Source organism: Thamnophis sirtalis, unplaced genomic scaffold (genome assembly GCF_051295495.1).
Source record: "Thamnophis sirtalis isolate CommonGarterSnake01/CBP01778 unplaced genomic scaffold, rThaSir2_p1.2 scaffold_2, whole genome shotgun sequence".
Lineage (NCBI taxonomy): Eukaryota > Metazoa > Chordata > Lepidosauria > Squamata > Natricidae > Thamnophis > Thamnophis sirtalis.
This window is the reverse complement of record NW_028261382.1, coordinates 100,018,457-100,036,057: the sequence shown is the minus strand read 5'-3', so window position 1 is coordinate 100,036,057 and position 17,601 is coordinate 100,018,457. Positions and strand designations below refer to the sequence as shown.

Here is a 17,601-nt window from a genome sequence, read left to right as displayed (position 1 = left end):
CCACAAATCCCCGCTCCCTTCTAGCACTGATGATGTTACCTAGTTGGGTAATGAAATGTCTGCAAGTTTCTCTTCTCCGTCTCCTCCTTCTCTTCCTCCTCTCCTCCTCCTCCTCCTCTTCTCCTTCTCAGAATAACAGAATAAACTTCTCCTCCTCCTCCTCCTCCCCTCCTCCCCTCTCTTGTATTTCCCTCAACACCAAGTGAAGACAGCCCAGATTTTCAATAACCATACAAACCCATTGAGTCTTAATCGATGCATTCTATGTAAATGTATATCAATATATTTACCCCCACACACAAACACAAAAGGCCTTTGGTATCTTCCTTATTGTCCTGAAAACTACATATCAAAAAGAAGAAGCAGAAGAAGGAGGAGGAGGAGAAAAAGAAGAAGATTATTATTATTTTGAGTGCTGGAGGAGTGCAGAATTCCCAGAAGCAAGAGGAGGAGGAGGAGGAAGAGGAAGAGGAAGAGGAGGAGGAGGAGGAGGAGCGGAAGGAGGAGGAGGAGGAGGAGGAGGAGGAGGAGGAGGAGGAGGAGGAGGAGGAGGAGGAGGAGGAAGAGGAAGGCTGTTTCTGGCTGCAAAGTTCTGTTGCAAAGATTCAAAATTACGGCTTCTTTTCCAAGAGAGATCCTGGTGTTTCCATCCCACATTTCTGAAACTTTGGAAAGAAAGCAGGAGAAGCTGAGGATCACCTAGAGAGGACAGTGAAAGGCAGAGAGAGAATGAAGGAAGAAGAGGAGAAAAGGAAGGAAGAAGAGGAGAAAAGGAAGGAAGAGATTTGAAGAGATCTCTCTTGGCTAAGAATCCATTCTCAGAGTCCTTCAACTGGCAGGCTGTTGTCTAAACCATATGTGTCGTTCGCATCATCCTGCAGAAGTTTCTCCAGCGTCAGAGGTGCCATCTCCTTCCTGGTGTCTTCTAATACTTGGGGGAGTGGGTCAGCTCCTGAAATGGGGAGGGGGACAAACTGGGGAGCAGAGAGGGCCATCGAAGCCGGCTGGTATTGCAAGGAAGTTGCCGGTAGAGTTGGGATGGGCTGAGTCCAGGGAAAATAACTCAGGGGAGCTTGCTGGTCCATCGCATCCAGATGAGGCACCACAGCTGGGCTTGAGGCCGATCGAGCCTGAGGGACAAGAAAAAAACACGTGGGTCAGTCTTTCTTCCCAGAAACTGAGGCTCGGTGAAAAACTGCCTCTGATCCAAGAAGGTCCAGGTGTCAGAGTTCCAAATAGCATCCGAAAATAAATCAGAGTCCAAGGCAAAGTATTCCTCAAAGTTCCACTTTCTTAAGAGAGACATGTTGGCACATTTGGGAAAACCCGAATCTGAAAGCTTCACGGTTTTCCCACCCAGTTGAGAGTTCAAGATCTTGCCCCCAACACCCACAGATCCATCCCATGATCCAATCTCCCTCTGCCTTGCTGGCAGCTTCCACCCATCCAGTTCCGGTCAGGTGCAGAGGTGCAGAGACAAAGGATGACCTTGGCTTTCTGGAAAGAATGTTGTTATGGCTACATAGCATCCAACTCCTTACAATCCTCCCCTCCCATTTTCCCACCATAGAATAATAGAAATTGTGGCAGGCCAAAGATCCAACAGAAAAGACTCAGGAGAAGACCAAAAGAGGGGTAACATACTGTACAAGAAGACTCTTGACTTACAACTATTTGTTTAGCAATGCTGTAAAGTTACAATGAGTCCTTGCACTGACAGGACTTCTTGAACAACGAAAACACCCCAAATCTATCGCGGGAAAGCGCAAGGAATCGCACTTGAGATCCAGCTGCAAAACACAGCACCGCTGCCCAGCAGATTCACGAGGAGAAAACGTGAAATATATCACCCGTGTCCTCCCTGCAGATATTCAAATGTGGTACACAATACTCTGAATCCTGAGACAGAACAATGCAATTTATGGCAGTCGTTAATTACAATTAATGCCCAAGCTGAGAATTGGAACCCTGAAGGTTTGTGTTCAGGGCGGAAACCTGACAATGGTCTGGCTCACCTTTCCCACCTTTTCATCTATTTTTCCCCTTGCACTGCAAACAATAATCACGAAAGGATCCTTTACTTTCTCACCCACACACCGATCCTTCGGTCACCCACCTGGGGGGGCTGCAATCCGAAGCTAGGATAATTTGCATCCAAAAACATCCCGCTCGCCGTGGACCTCTAAGAATTTTTTTGTGTTTGCGGCTCAAATCTTTTGCAAAATGTGCATTGCATATTTCCTAGGGGTGTTTCACTCCCCAGGATAACGAATTCCCCTTGCTGGTATTTGGCCTAGTGGCAGTATTGACTAAGGCAAAGAGGCTAACTGGCCATGTGCAAATTGCCTTGTGGGAAACCTCTGGGCAGTTGAATTGCAAATAACACAATAACAGAGTTGGAAGGGACCTTGGGGGTCTTCTAGTCCAGTCCCCTGCTCATGCAGGTGATCCTATTTTTGACAAATGGTTGTCCAACCTCTTCCTGAAAAATCTCCAGTGATGGAACCCCCTAACCACTGCGAGATGGCGCAGTGGTTAGGGTGCAGTACCGCAGGCCACTTCAGCTGACTGTTATCTGCAGTTCAGCGGTTCTAATCTCACCAGCTCAAGGTTGACTCAGCCTTCCATCCTTCCCAGGTGGGTAAAATGAATCCAAATTGTTGGGGGGCAATGTGCTGACTCTGTAAACCATTTAGAGAGGGCTGTAAAAGCACTGTGAAGCCGTATATAAGTCTAACTACTATTCCTTCCTTCCTTCCTTCCTTCCTTCCTTCCTTCCTTCCTTCCTTCCTTCCTTCCCTCCTTCCTTCCTTCCTTCCTTCCTGTTAGAATGCAGGATTGCAGGCTAACTCTGCCAATTGCCAGGAGTTCGATCCTGATCGGCTGAAGGTTGACTCAGCCTTCCATCCTTCCGAGGTGGGTAAAATGAGAACCCAGATTGCTGGGGGGGAAAGTCTGACTCTGTAAACCACTTAGAGAGGGCTGTAAAACACCATGAAGCAGTATATAAGTCTAAGGGCTATGGCTGTTGCTATGGAAGAGCTTGGGTGGTTAGGAGACCACATCCATGGTACTCAAAGAGAAGGGAAGACATCCAACAAACTTTGGAAGATTCCCACCCTGCCTCCCACCCCACAGTAGAAGGGAAAAAAAAAACAACGATCACACAGCGGGCCCCCCTACCAAACTCACCGCAAAGTTTGTGATGAGTGGCTGGGAAGTGTAGGTCAGCACGGAGGACGTCCCCACGAGGGTGTAACTGGGGCAGACCGGCTGAACAAACATGTCAGCCGTGTAAGGGCAGCTGACCGCTTCGTGAGACACGTAATCCGGGGCCGTAGTCCATTGGGTCAGAGGTTGCAATGTGGCTGGGGGCGGCTGAGTCAACCACCCCGAATAAAGCGCTCCTTCCTCCATCAGGGGCAGCGAAGAGGTGACCAAATCCGTCTCGGAGTAAACTTGACCTTCGCGGAAAGAGAGAAAGGGGAAAAGGTGAATCTGAACCGAAGATGGAGAACAAGGAAAGATGTGCTTTTGGGGAGGAGCTCCCTTCTCCCCCCACCGCCAAAAAAAATTATGAAATTCTTACCAGTGGGTGAGTAGGATGGAAGTGACTGATGGGGGAAAAACACCTAAAGGAAAATTAGAGGTTGGTATTATTTAAGAGTGATAAAACCACAAGGAGGAGAATTACTCAGAGGCTGACTAGGAAACTTACTGCATCAGTAATGCTCAAACGGCAACTCCGTGTCAAGACTGAAGGGCCAGAAGGAAAGAAATGTGTTTGAGGAGGGTGGGAAAGTCTCAAATGTTCACACCAGTTGTGGGTTCCCGGTGGTACGGCCCGATACAGCTGTACTGGTAGTAGCCAGGAGAAACGGCAACCGTATCAGTACGGTGGATCGTTTGGTCCACCCACCCGCGTTCCATAGCTGTTTTTGAAGCAACCAGGACAATTGCGCGCATGCACAAAGTGTGCAGCACTTGCGCAGCCTCCGCTGAGCTGCTCAGTGTCACAGGGCGGTGGTGTCTGCATGCATGCACAGTGCGCGTGCCTGACTAGAACACCCGGCCCTGTGAGCAGCCTACTAGTTGTGACGGGGTCGGGAACCCACCACTGGGTTCACACCCTGGCCCATAATCAGTTTTCATCACTGTTACTGATGTGGCCACATCTGGTTCTAATGACAGAGGCATTTAGGAGGACGTAGCTCACTGTTCTAAAGGAGTGGTTTTTCCCCCCCAAAATTGGTCACTTGAAACAGTGTGGACTTCAATTCCCAGAATTCCCAAGCCAACTGGCTGGGGGAATCTGGGAGTTGAAGTCCACAGATCTTAAAGCATGGAGGTTGGGGGAATCTGGGAGTTGAAGTCCACCCATTTTAAAGCATGGAGGTTGGGGGAATCTGGGAGTTGAAGTCCACGGATCTTAAAGCATGAAGGTTGGGGGAATCTGGGAGTTGAAGTCCACAGATCTTAAAGCATGGAGGTTGGGGGAATCTGGGAGTTGAAGTCCACCCATCTTAAAGCATGGAGGTTGGGGGAATCTGGGAGTTGAAGTCCACAGATCTTAAAGCATGGAGGTTGGGGGAATCTGGGAGTTGAAGTCCACGGATCTTAAAGCATGAAGGTTGGGGGAATCTGGGAGTTGAAGTCCACGGATCTTAAAGCATGGAGGTTGGGGAATCTGGGAGTTGAAGTCCACCCATTTTAAAGCATGGATGTTGGAGGATACTGGGTGTTGACATCCACAGATCTTGGCGTGGTGTTTGGGGGATGCTGGGAGCTGAAGTCCCCACATCTAAAAGTTGGCAAGCTGACGAAACACTGCTCTACCGGAAGTGTCTCATGACAAGACCGAGGGAGGGATTGTGGAAGGGCAAGGATGAAGCAGTAGATAGAAAGATGCCCAGCCTTTTGCCCGGCTGTCTCTCACCGCCATGCTTTCCGGAGCAGCTTTGGCATTTTGAGCCCTGCCCCGTTTCCTCTTCAGCAACTCCTTCACCGGCTCTTTCACCCGGACACCTTGGTAGGGGCGGGACGGCAGGGGCTGTTCGGCTGCAGAAGCTAGAAAAAAATACGCTCAGCGTTAGTTCCCTCTTTAGTGTTGCAACGATGCTTCTTCGTTTAAAATCAGCATTTTTCACACCTAGGAAGACTGTTGTGGTGTTGACAGCACAAGACTAATGTATGCAGAAAAATGGAAGGACACTTCGATTCCTACTTTGGAAGAATGGTTGCAGGCAGGGCCGGATTTAGATGAAAAGAGGCCCTAGGCTATTCCAATTATGAGGCCCTTTCACCTCCCATTTTTAAGTTACATGAGAGACAATAAAATACATCATTACTGTGATATATATCAATATATATAGCTGGCCTCCCGACGGAGGGCGGCTCTGCTCTGCGGCAAAGGCAGCGAGGCCAGCCGCCTCCCCTGCTGCGCTCAGCTGCCCGGCTCGGCCCCCTCGCCCTCACCTGCCTGGCCGCTGGTGGGCTCCGCGTCGACAAGGCGGCTACTGGGAGCGGCCGCGCCTCTCGCCCGACCGCCAGTGCCGGGAACGTGGGCAGGCTCCCCAACTGCCGCGGCGCTGGAACGATCTTAACCAAAACATTTTTATGTTTGTTTATTAGTCAAATGCGTAGAATTTCTCCTTATTTTCGGTTCAGTGTTTTAGTGTTCACTGTTTTTAGAATAGTGTAATTTTAATTTTGCTAACAATTTGAATGTAGGCCCCTCTTGATCTGGAGGCCCTAGGCTGAAGCCTAGTTAGCCTATAGGGAAAGCCGGCCCTGGTTGCAGAAGATGATGGAATTGGTTGAAATGACAAAATTGACTTCTTTGATTAAAGAAAAGAACAAAAGTGCTTTTTTTTTTTTTACACATAGAGGCTGCTTCTGAACTTGAAGTGGAAAAGAATAAAAGTGATTTGTGGGTTTTACCGATTAGACTGATACGGTTTTTACAGAAATGGCTCATTCGTATTATTAGGAAAAAGCAAAATGTTGTGATTTGATGTTAATGCCATATTTTACAGAAAGAGTCGGAAGTCAAATACTTCTTTTTCTTTTCTTTTTCTTCTCTTTCCTCACTTCTCTTCCCCCTCCCTCCCCCGCTTCTCTATTTCCTTTTGTATTTTGTGTTTTATAATACTTTACAACTCAATAAAAATTGGAAAAAAAAAAACTTGGCAAGGGTAAGAGAGACGGACTTCAACTCCCAAAATTCGCCAGTCAGCCATAAAGTCCGCTTGCCGAATTTGAAAAAAGCTGAACTATAGGAACTGTGCGATCGTTCGTAATGCTTGTGCCACGCTAGGCGTCCTCCAAGGCACCCCCTGGGAATTTTTTTTTTTTAAAAAATTGTGTTTTTAATTGGTTTACTTGAGTCCCTTGTGAGGGACTGGTGGCTGTAGAAATGGAATAAATAAATCAATAGATAACATCCTGGGAATTATAGTGCAAACAGGGGTTCCCAGGGTCAGGGTGAGGAAAGGCTGATTTTGTATTTTTAAAAAATAAAATAAAAACAAATTATAAATAATTATCTGGATGTAAATTTTTTAAAAACAAACCTTAACTCTTCGGTCAACTTTCCAGTTATGAGGAATAGGGTCTTATGCCAGCCACGGGGGAATTACCCTGACATTTCCAGATGATGTAAATTTTAGACTTGAAACCAAGTTATTTGAGCCAGCTCTCTATCTTTAAAATCAGAGAGTGTCCGTGATTTGATTCATTGACTTATCCATTCTGTGGCACTGATGATGTTGCCCAGTGGGGTAATGAAATGTCGGCAAGTAAAAATGTCAGAATCTTCTTCCTCCTCCTCCTCCTCCTCCTCCTCCTCCTCCTCCTCCTCCTCCTCCTCCTCCTCCTCCTCCTCCTCCTTTCCACAAATCCCCATTCCCTTCTAGCACTGATGATGTTTCCTAGTTGGGTAATGAAACGCCTGCAAGAAAACAACCAAGCTCAGAGTCGTCATCCTCCAGCTCCTCTTTCTCCTCCTTTCCATCACTGATGATGTTCCCTAGCTGGGTTATGAAACGTCTTCAAGAAAACAACCAGGCTCAGAGAGCACCAGGGACTCCGCAGTCCCCACCTTCCCAAGGAGCAGAGACCCTGGGGTTGGCAGCCGTCCTTTGCAAAACCCAGCAGAGTTCCCTTGAATGAAATCTGCCAACTTCCCACGGGCTCCTTCTGAATTGGTTTTTTTTTTAAAAGGGACTTATTTCACACCAATCTCAACCCTTGCTCCTCAAGCCAAATTCCCTTTGGAATCACACAACTGTCATTGTAAGTGGCTTTGCACGGCTGACTCTGTTTGAAGCTCAGAGCTTGGACTTTACACCCAAGGCTTTGGCAGGTGAGAACCTATCATTTTTTATTTATTTTAATTTTTTTTTTGCTGCGCAAACGAAAGCAAACAGTTGTGTTTCTTTTCCCTCTCCCTCCCCCCCCCGCTTGGTTCCCCAATATAATTGCACACAATAACATTAAAATAATAAGCTTTTGAGAAGCCACAATGGAAATCTTTTCCTGTTTGAAAAGTCCTTGAAAAGCAAACGTTGGCTTGATAAAGAAACACACACACACACTCTCACACACTCGCAAAGAATAACTATCGTAAAACTTAATCTCAAGTGTTTAATTAGCCAGCCAGTTGGAGATCTTGGCTCGCAAATAAAATAAAATAAAAAGAACATTAAAAGGAAATTGCGTAAAATGCTTTCTCACACCTTCCCATGCATTGCCCATATTTCTTTTTTTAAAAAAAAAACACAAGCAAGGTTTCTTAAATTTGCACCTGGAGCCAACTTGTTCAGGAAATTGTTCTTAAACAAGTATTGGGACATTTCAAAATTATAGTTTTCCACGACTAGGTGAACCATCGAATCCTCCTTTCCCAGAGGCACCTAGGAATTATAGCGTGCTGATGGAAACACCTCCAAACTGTGAAGATTCCTTGGGGAAGTTAGACTCCTAAAAGATGTTCTAAACACACCATCCAAAGTCCTGCACATTTCTAATTCAGACCAAGCTACTGGTTATTTGCAAGGATGTCCACGCTGCAATTTGTCTTCTTCAGGAAGATGAAAGCAGAAATATAATCAAAAGCTCCTTTTCTGGCAGACTGAAGCAACACCGTATAGGTCAGGAGATCATAGTTAATTTGGAACCAAGATACGCGTGTCCCTCAGGATGTATCCTCATAGTTCCATCAAACATGCCAAGAAGGTATCTGTGATAGTCCTGAAACCTTGGAGTTACATTTTGAATACCTCACTAATCCTTACTAAGGCCACCCCTGGAACGCTGCATCCAGTTTTGGTTACCCCGTTACCAAAAAGATGTTAAGACTTGGGAAAAATGCAAAGAAGAGCAATTAAGATGATTAAGGGCCTCGAGACAAAAACAGATGAAGAAAAGATCTAGGTATTGGGTATGGCCAATCCAGAAAAAAGGACTAGGAGTGACTTGATAGCAATATTCCAGTATTTGAGGGGCTGCCAGAATAAAGAGGGGGGTCAACTTATTTTCCAGAGCAGACAAGACAAGAAGCAATGAATGGAAACTTATCAAGGACAGAAACAACCTGAAATTAAGGAGAAGCTTCTTAACATTGAGGACAATTAACCAGTAGAAGTTGCCTTCAGAAGTTGTGGGTTCTTCATCACTGGAAGCTTTTAAGAAGAGACTGGACATCCACCTATCTGAAATGGTAGAGAGTCTCCTGCTTGAGCAAGGGGTTGGACTAGAAGACCTCCAAGGTCCCTTCCAGCTCTATTCTGATCGATCGATTGATCGATCGGTTGATTGGATTTATGAAAATCACTCCACTGAGACCTCAGTGAAAAAGATGGAGGACTTACCTGAATGGCTCCCAATATCTTGCCTGAAATTAGGTCCCTTCTTGGTCAACTCAGGAAGGGGAAGACCTCCAGAGTGGACTTTATCCCTCCAGAAGTTTTGAAGAACAACTTTGGGTTGGTGGACTCCAATCTTCACGTCACTCTTCACCTATATTGACCATATATTGTGGATACCTCTGCTAAGCACAGAGACATGCAAGGCCTATGACGCTATCTAACGTTCAGAGGTTGGAAAGCACTACCTGGATTCATAAAATATGCAAAACCATGGTTTGTTGAAACACTATATATTGGGGGGGAAAATAACAATTCGCTTAGTTCTTCAACGTGGTTAGATCCAAGGCCAAATGAGTTATTTTATGGCTTAATGTCATCTTCTGACACCACCCCCTCCCCATTTAGGGAGTGGACAATGCCAGATGGAAATGTTAAAAAGTTGGGAGGGAGGTCCTCAGGAGATTGGAGAACTCTCAGAATCTCTGGAGAAGAAGAGCAAATTACTATGGGATTTTCTTCAAGAAAATATATAAATTTTCCAAGATCTAGAAAAGATGTGGAGACTCTAGAAAGAGTGCAGAGAAGAGCAACAAAGACAATTAGGGGACTGGAGGCTAAAACATATGGAGAACAGTTGCAGGAACTGGGTGTGTCTAGTTTAATGAAAAGAAGGACTAGGGGAGAGATGATAGCAGTCTTCCAATATCTCAGGGGCTGCCCCAAAGAAGAGGGAGTCAAACTATTCTCCAAGGCACCTGAGGGTAGAACAAGAAGCAATGGGTGAAAATTAATCAAGGAGAGAAGCAACTTAGAACTGAGGAGGAATTTCCTGACAGTGAGAACAATGAATCAGTTGAACATCTTACCTCCAGAAGTTGTGAATGCCCCAACACTGGAAGTCTTTAAGAAGATGTTGGCTAGCCATTTGTCTGAAGTGGTGTAGAGTTTCCTGCCTAAGCAGGGGGGTTGGACTAGAAGACCTCCAAGGTCCCTTCTAACTCTGTTATTCTATTCTAAAATGGCATGGCTGCATACAGTCTAACTCAGCTCAGCATGGACAAGGCGTTAAGGCCCAATCATTGCCAGCAGCCAAACAATTAAATCATGTTAATTGTATTTACAAGATGGATTGGGACATTATTCAGATATTTGAGAGAAGGAACTTGGCCCAGAGAAGTGTAGTAAACGAGCAGTGGAGCCATAGGATTGTGGAAGGAGAGAAATGGAAAACAAGAAATGAAACCCTTCTCAAGTCTAGGAACTGGAACTCCAGACCAAGTCAGTCAAGCTAGAAGTGAACGTGACAGGGAACAGGGAAACACTGGGACAAAGTACCAGGAAGAAAAGCTTGTGTGAAGTAGAAGATAGCAAAGCATCGATGGCCTGTAGTTGGAAGAAACAGCTATTACTTCTTCCTTTCCTTTTACAGAGACAACTGGAAAGGTGGAGAAGTTACAGCTAGGGCTAACTTTAGGAGAAGACCTGACAGCATAAACGCAAAGAGGCCAACAGAGAGAAACATCTGCAACATCAGGATGGCGAACGCTGTCTTCTGGGACCTACTTTGGAAGCTGATCTGGAGAACATCTGGAGAACATCCATATTAGATCCATCCAGTGGATGCTGATTCCACACTAAGGTCTCGCCAACCCAGCATCCTGATTCCAGTTATGTCACACCTGCACGTCTTGAAGACGGTTTGCCATTGCTTCTCCCCACCACCACCACCGTTGAATCTAGAGGTTCTACCACCTAAAACTCGAGGTTCGGTTTTGCTGTCCCAGCTCGCCTTTGTCGAGAGTTGATTGTCTCGAACGCCCATCCCAAAGATAGAACAGCTGCCCTGGGATATGAAGTTCAGGAGAACGGAACATCTCCAAAGCTTCATCTTGGAAGGAGAATCTGGGAAACGAATCTTTCTCTGACCTCCCTAGACCTTCTCCCCAGTTGGCAGGCGTGATGTTGGGCAACAGGCTGAATCTGTGGGAAACACCTCCTGCCTGGCAGCATCGGCGTTGCCAACTTAGAGCTAAGTCAACCGGCGGAAGATCAGGTTTGTTTATTTGCTCGTCAATTGCCCTATCGCCTCATTCGAGTCAGCCTGGGGCTGCTCAATTTGACACCCTGTCCAGATGCCCTGGCAGTGTCAATATTGCACAGCTCCGAGCCTGTCAAGTCGTGTTCACAGGACCCTACAGGGCCCGGTTGCGAAATCGACACAAGTCTGGGCTTTCTCTTGGGGGGGAAAAAAAGGATTCTTTTTCGTTTTCTGGAAGCCGAACGGATAAGTACAAAGGTGTGAACTTGGCAATGCTGAACTGACCTGGTCTCATTCTCGTGAAGTTCTCCATGCCCTGGTAACCCACGTTAGACTGATTATTTTATTTTATTTTTTAAAAAAAAACAAGTTTTGAAAATCCTGCCGGCCTTGTCATCGGTGAGCAGCTGGTGTGCAAAGTTTCAGTTAACTTATCTATCCCCATGGGGTGGGGGTGGGGGTTTGGTGTCCCCGAGGCAGCTGTGTCTGAGCGGAGATGGGCTTGATCGGCCACCTTGCTGTTTCGTCTTTCAGTATTATTGCTGTTTTAGTTTTTCAGACCTGGGTTCTCCTCCTGCAAAGGACTCAGGAAACGCACATCCAAAGTGGGGAACGAAAACTCTGGGGAGAGCCATCCCAAAAACGCATCGAAAAGTGATAGAAAAAATTCAGAAGAAAAGATATAAGACATATAAAGAAAAAGAGGGCGGGGAATCTAGGAACAGGGGGATTAGTTCAATGAATTGAAGTATTTTAATCATGGTAATAGTAGGTATCTAATTAAGACGCAAATGAACCATACTAATACTTTTAAGGGTGTAAATTAATTATGTTAAATGCTTGTTACATTAAAAAAAAACCTGAATGTGAAAACACATGTTACCTACAGAAAACAGATGGGAAGGGAATGATTAATTTCTCTGTATTTCTAAAGGGGAGAAAAAAAGGACACTGTTTATGTACATTAAAAAAATTATAAGTTGGAAAATTTGAGAAGAAAAGGAATACAGCGTAAATTGGAAATGGAAATATAATGTAAAGTGAGCGATGTATATGTGAAAATGTTAAAGGGGGAAAACTGGACAATACTCTTGTCTACAAAAGGATTTTAGTTAGTAACAAAAAAAATAAAAAACTGTGTTTTTTTTAAAAGGAAGCGCGCATCCAAGAGAGGATGAGCATGAAAACACTCTGAGCGTTGAGGCCATCTATGTCAAAACTGAATTGAATTGAATTTTATTATTTGTATGCCGCCCTTCTCCAGGAGGGACTCAGGGCAGCGAACAACTCAAAAGGGGAAAAGGGGAACATAGAACAGAATACAAGTAATTAAAATAACCAAGAATCACACAACCATACAAGTCGAGAGGGGAGGGGAACTCATCAACCCCAGGCCTGCCGGCAAAGCCAGGTTTTGACAGCTTTTCGGAAGGCCTGAAGAGAGAGAGGTGAGGGTCCGAATCCCTGCGGGGAGTTCGTTCCAGAGGGCCGGAGCTGCTACAGAGAAGGCCCTCCCCCGGGTAGTAGCCAGGTGGCATTGGCTGGTAGATGGCACCCGGAGGAGGCCAACCCTGTGTGATCTAATGGGTCTTTGGGAGGTAATTGGCAGCAGGCGGTCTCTCAAAATTGAATAGCTCTCTCTCAACAGAGGTGGGGGGGGGGAGATACGGCATCATCTGTCTCCAATCTACAACACAGATCCTTTCAACAGTTCCAAGAAAGCTCCACACACCCATTTGCACCACTCAGGTGACCCTGAGGACACAGTTAAACCTCCAAGTGGCCTCAATGACTCTCTAAAAAGAGGGCAAATGACCAGCTGTCTGCAAGGAGTCTAAATCCTTCCATCCCCCACCATCCAGTCAGAGCAGAAGAAGCTTCTTGGATGAGAAGAGAAACGTCTTCAACGAAAAAACAAGAAAGTCCAGTGACCTCTTGAAAAAAACAACACCATTTGGGACAACCATGACCTGGAGGACTTGGAATCTCCATAGAGGCCAGTTCCTTCCTTCTTTTTTCCCTCTCTCCTTCCTTCCTTCCTTCCTTCCTTCCTTCCCTTTCTCACTCCCTTCCTTCCCTTTCTCGCTTCCTTTGTTCCTTCCCCTCCATCCAGTCGGAGATGAAGAAGCTTCTTAGATGAGAAGCGAAAAGCCTTCCAAGAAAAAACAAGAAAGTCCAGTGACCTCTTGAAAAAAAAAGCCCCTTTGGGACAACATGACCTGGAGGACTTGGAATCTCCATAGAGGCCAGTTCCTTCCTTCTTTTCTCCCTCTCTCCTTCCTTCCTTCCTTCCTTCCTTCCTTCCTTCCTTCCCTTTCTCACTTCCTTCCTTCCCTTTCTCGCTTCCTTTGTTCCTTCCCCTCCATCCAGTCGGAGATGAAGAAGCTTCTTAGATGAGGAGCAAAAAGCCTTCCAAGAAAAATCAGAAAGTCCAAGTGGCCTCTTGAAAAAAAACCACCTTTGGGACAACCAGGATCTGGATGAATCTCCATAGACATCTGAGAGTCTTATGTTTAATCTGCCTACTCCAAATTACTATCCTCCAACTAAGAAATCAATGCCTTTCCAAAGTCCATAAGTAGAACTTGGAGTCATCCAGTCTTCTCCAATAATGCTGCATCTGAAGATCTTGCTGGTACCGGAATGCCAACTTGACCGGTGATTGTCCCGAAGGTGCTTTTTCAAAAGGCAACTGGACCTTGAAGATGTTTCGCTCATCCAAGAAGCTCCTTCAGTTTTGAGAAGCTATGAGTTATGAGTTATGAAAGTTTATTTATATGCCGCCCTTTTCCCTGGGGGGACTCAGGGCGGCTTACAACTCAAAAGGGGGGGGGGGAAACAAACATTTGACACGTAAGAACAATACATAATTAAAAGCACAACATTCATACCATTCGGGTGGGTTACAGTCTTAGCCCCAGGCCTGACGGGATAGCCAGATTTTAAGGGCTGTGCAGAAGGTCTGGAGGGTGGTGAGGGTACGAATCTCCACGGGGAGATCGTTCCACAGGGTCGGAGCTGCCACCGAGAAGGCTCTCCTCCGCGTAGTTGCCAGTCGGCATTGACCGGCAGCTGGAACTCGGAGGAGGCCTAGTCTATGGGATCTAATCGGTCGCGTGGAGGTAATTGGCAGTAGGCGGTCTCTCAAGTACCCAGACCCACTACCATGAAGGGCTTTATGGGTGACAAGTAGCACCTTGAAGCGTATCCGGAGATCGACAGGTAGCCAGTGCAGCTCGCGGAGGATAGGTGTTATGTGGGTGAAGCGAGGTGCACCCACAATCGCTCGCGCGGTCGCATTCTGGACTAGCTGAAGTCGCCGAACACTCTTCAAGGGCAGCCCCACGTGAAGCTAAACTTCTTCAAGGAAAAACAAAGTCCAGTTGGCTTTTGAAAAAGCACCTTTGGGACAACCATGACCTGGATGGACTGAGAATCTCCATAGACACTGACCAGTTTTCCATTTGTGTCATCCTTATAGGACCATCCGTCCTCTAGCAGGATGATGGGTATTTCCTTGAATGCATCAGAGGGAGCATATGGCGCCTGCCTCCCATGGCATGGATGAAGGTTGCACCACCATCCAGATGGGGAGAATATGAAATCCGTGCCAGCAAAGAAAGCCCAGATGAGAATGGTCAGATATGATCCACCTCCTGGTTGAAGTTAAGGATTTCCAGATGTGCCCTTAATGATCTCTCTGGGCTTGGTGGTTTTCATGCAGATGTTTCATTGGCCAACTATAAGTAACATCTTCTGATGGCAAGAGAAGAGTTCATCACAGGCTTAAGCTAGCAATGTCTGACTGTTTGCTTGAGAGGAAGAGCCACTCAATTCAACCGGATTTTCTCCCGAATAAGCAAATCACGTTTGCGTGGCTGACATTTGACAAACGCTCAACTGCAGTTGATTTGATCGTGTCCACACTTTCTCTCAAACCATAGTTAGCCAAAGCAAGAATTTGCTTAGCGTGTGGAATCTGGTCACTGTGGTTTGCTGAGATTGGGGATTTAGCTGAGGAGTCTTGCTTTGGCTAACTCTCTTCTCCTCTCCTCCTCTCTTCCTCTTCCTACCCTCTCTCCTTCTCTTTCTACCTCTTCCCTCCTTCCTCTCCTTTCCTCTTTCTTCCTTCTCTCCTTTTCCCTCTCCTCTCCTCCTCTCTTCCTACCCTCGCTCCTTCTCTTTCTATCCCTTCCCTCCTTCCTCTCTTTTCCTCTTTCTTCCTTCTCTCCCCTCTCTTCTCCTCTCCTCCTTTCTTCCTCTTCCTACCCTCTCCTCCTTCTATCCTTTCCCTCCTTCCTCTCCTTTCCTCTTTCTTCCTTCTCTCCCCTCTCTTCTCCTCTCCTCCTCTCTTCCTCTTCCTACCCTCTCCTCCTTCTATCCTTTCCCTACTTCCTCTCCTTTCCTCTTTCTTCCTTCTCTCCCCTTCCTTCTCCTCTCCTCCTCTCTTCCTCTTCCTACCCTCTCTCCTTCTCCTTCTATCCCTTCTCTCCTTCCTCTCTTTTCCTCTTTCTTCCTTCTCTCCCCTTCCTTCTCCTCTCCTCCTCTCTTCCTCTTCCTACCCTCTCCTCCTTCTATCCTTTCCCTCCTTCCTCTCCTTTCCTCTTTCTTCCTTCTCTCCCCTCTCTTCTCCTCTCCTCCTCTCTTCCTCTTCCTACCCTCTCCTCCTTCTATCCTTTCCCTACTTCCTCTCCTTTCCTCTTTCTTCCTTCTCTCCCCTTCCTTCTCCTCTCCTCCTCTCTTCCTCTTCCTACCCTCTCTCCTTCTCCTTCTATCCCTTCTCTCCTTCCTCTCTTTTCCTCTTTCTTCCTTCTCTCCCCTTCCTTCTCCTCTCCTCCTCTCTTCCTCTTCCTACCCTCTCCTCCTTCTATCCTTTCCCTCCTTCCTCTCCCTTCCTCTTTCTTCCTTCTCTCCCCTCTCTTCTCCTCTCCTCCTCTCTTCCTCTTCCTACCCTCTCCTCCTTCTATCCTTTCCCTCCTTCCTCTCCTTTCCTCTTTCTTCCTTCTCTCCCATCTCTTCTCCTCTCCTCCTCTCTTCCTCTTCCTACCCTCTCCTCCTTCTATCCTTTCCCTCCTTCCTCTCTCTTCCTCTTTCTTCCTTCTCTCCCCTCTCTTCTCCTCTCCTCCTCTTTCTATCCCTTCCCTCCTTCTTCTCCTTTCCTGTTTCTTCCTTCTCTCCCTTTCCCTCTCTTCTCTCCTCCTCCTCCTCCCTTCCTTTCCTTTTCTGTTGTTGTGGTTATCTCTTTTCAACTCTGAACTGGTGTATCTTCAGGATGGTATTCCCACAAACCCTGTTATAATTTTACGTTTGTCCTTTCTTATTCCCTTTTCTTCATTATCAGTGAATGTACTTTTTTTCTTGATCAGGTCAGTTAATTCATAATTACTATACTGTACTCCTAGGAAGAATACCGAAATTCCAGGTGTGCAAAAATTGCTTCAGCCCCTTGAAGCCCCGTGAGGAGGACTTCTGAGTAACTCCGCTGTCTGTCAATAAAGAAAAGTCCTTAAGAGATTTGCCTGCAGTGACTCTATGAAACGACCAAAGTTTTTCTTTCTGGTCTAAATAGTTTTATGTGCCTGGATTCACCATCTCTGTCAGGAAGATCTCGTTCCCCCTTTCCTTGTTATTTCACTTTTTTTTTTTTTTAAGGCAGGGGGCCGTATCCAAAATGGAAAATGTGTTTGCACTAAGCACCACGCGAGCGTTTTCTTGTTTTTTTAAAAAAATAGGCTGCAATTGTGAATTGTTCCATGACACTTCAGCTCTAGTGACTAAGTCTCTCTCAGCAGCAGACGGGAGGGGAGCCGAAGCTGTTATGATATAAATGGGAAATTGATAAGCCTCCGTACAAGGTATAAATCTTGTGTTGAATTTCTTTCATTCCCCGCCTGTCCACAAAACGGGCCTTTGATTTTACTCCACTTTGGGGGTGCCTGCTGCTCGCACCCATCATCTCCCCTTTTCCTTGTTGAGGAGAATGGGAAGCTACAGATGTTCCCCTTCGTAAATTCCAGCGAGGTTGGTGCAAGATTGAGGCCATCTCATAATGACGTTGTCTTCCCTTGGATCTCCTGATCTTCGGGAAGCTACGTCTCCTCATCCTTACGTTCTCTTCTTGTGAAGGACATCCATGGTCTACTCTATGGGAGCATCAGTGCCATAAAGGCGGAATGGATCTTGGAAAACAAGCAGAATAGAATAGAATTTGGAAGGGACCTTGAGGGGGTCTTCTACTCCAACCCCCTGCCTAAGCAGGAAACCCTACATCACTACAGACAAATGGCTATCCAACATCTTCTTAAAGACTTCCAGTGTTGGAGCATTCACAACTTCTGGAGGCAACTTCCGTTCCACTGATTAATTGTTCTAGCTGTCAGGAAATTTCTCCTCAGTTCTAAGTTGCTTCTCTCCTTGATTAGTTTCCCCCCATTGCTTCTTGTTCTGCCCTCAGGTGCCTTGGAGAATAGCTTGACCCCCTCTTCTCTGTGGCAGCCCCTGAGATATCGGAAGACTGCTATCCTGTCTCCCCCAGTCCTTCTTTTCATTAAACTAGACGTACCCAGTTCCTGCAACCATTCTTCGTATGTTTTAGCCTCCAGTCTCCTAATCCTCTTTGTTGTTCTTCTCTGCACTCTTTCTAAACTCTCCACATCTTTTTTACTTTGTGGCGACCAAAACTGAATGCAGCATTCC

At 46.3% G+C, this 17,601-nt stretch overlaps 1 protein-coding gene across 2 annotated transcripts in view; it reads right to left on the bottom strand.

The window, feature by feature from the left end:
* Nucleotides 1-750: 750 nt before the first annotated feature.
* Nucleotides 751-17,601, bottom strand: part of POU2AF1 (POU class 2 homeobox associating factor 1) — a 17,524-nt gene continuing 673 nt past the window's right edge. The window contains exons 1-5 of one of the 2 annotated variants that reach the window (XM_087703800.1): nt 10,431-10,977; nt 4,937-5,067; nt 3,590-3,632; nt 3,193-3,464; nt 751-1,130 (exon numbers count right to left, since the gene is read on the bottom strand). In XM_087703800.1, the coding sequence (XP_087559926.1) occupies nt 819-1,130; nt 3,193-3,464; nt 3,590-3,632; nt 4,937-4,942 (633 nt within the window). In that variant the 5' untranslated portion in view covers nt 4,943-5,067; nt 10,431-10,977 and the 3' untranslated portion in view covers nt 751-818. Of the gene's footprint in view, nt 1,131-3,192; nt 3,465-3,589; nt 3,633-4,936; nt 5,068-10,430; nt 10,978-17,601 lie in introns of those variants that run through there. The other variant, XM_087703799.1, reaches the window with a different exon arrangement.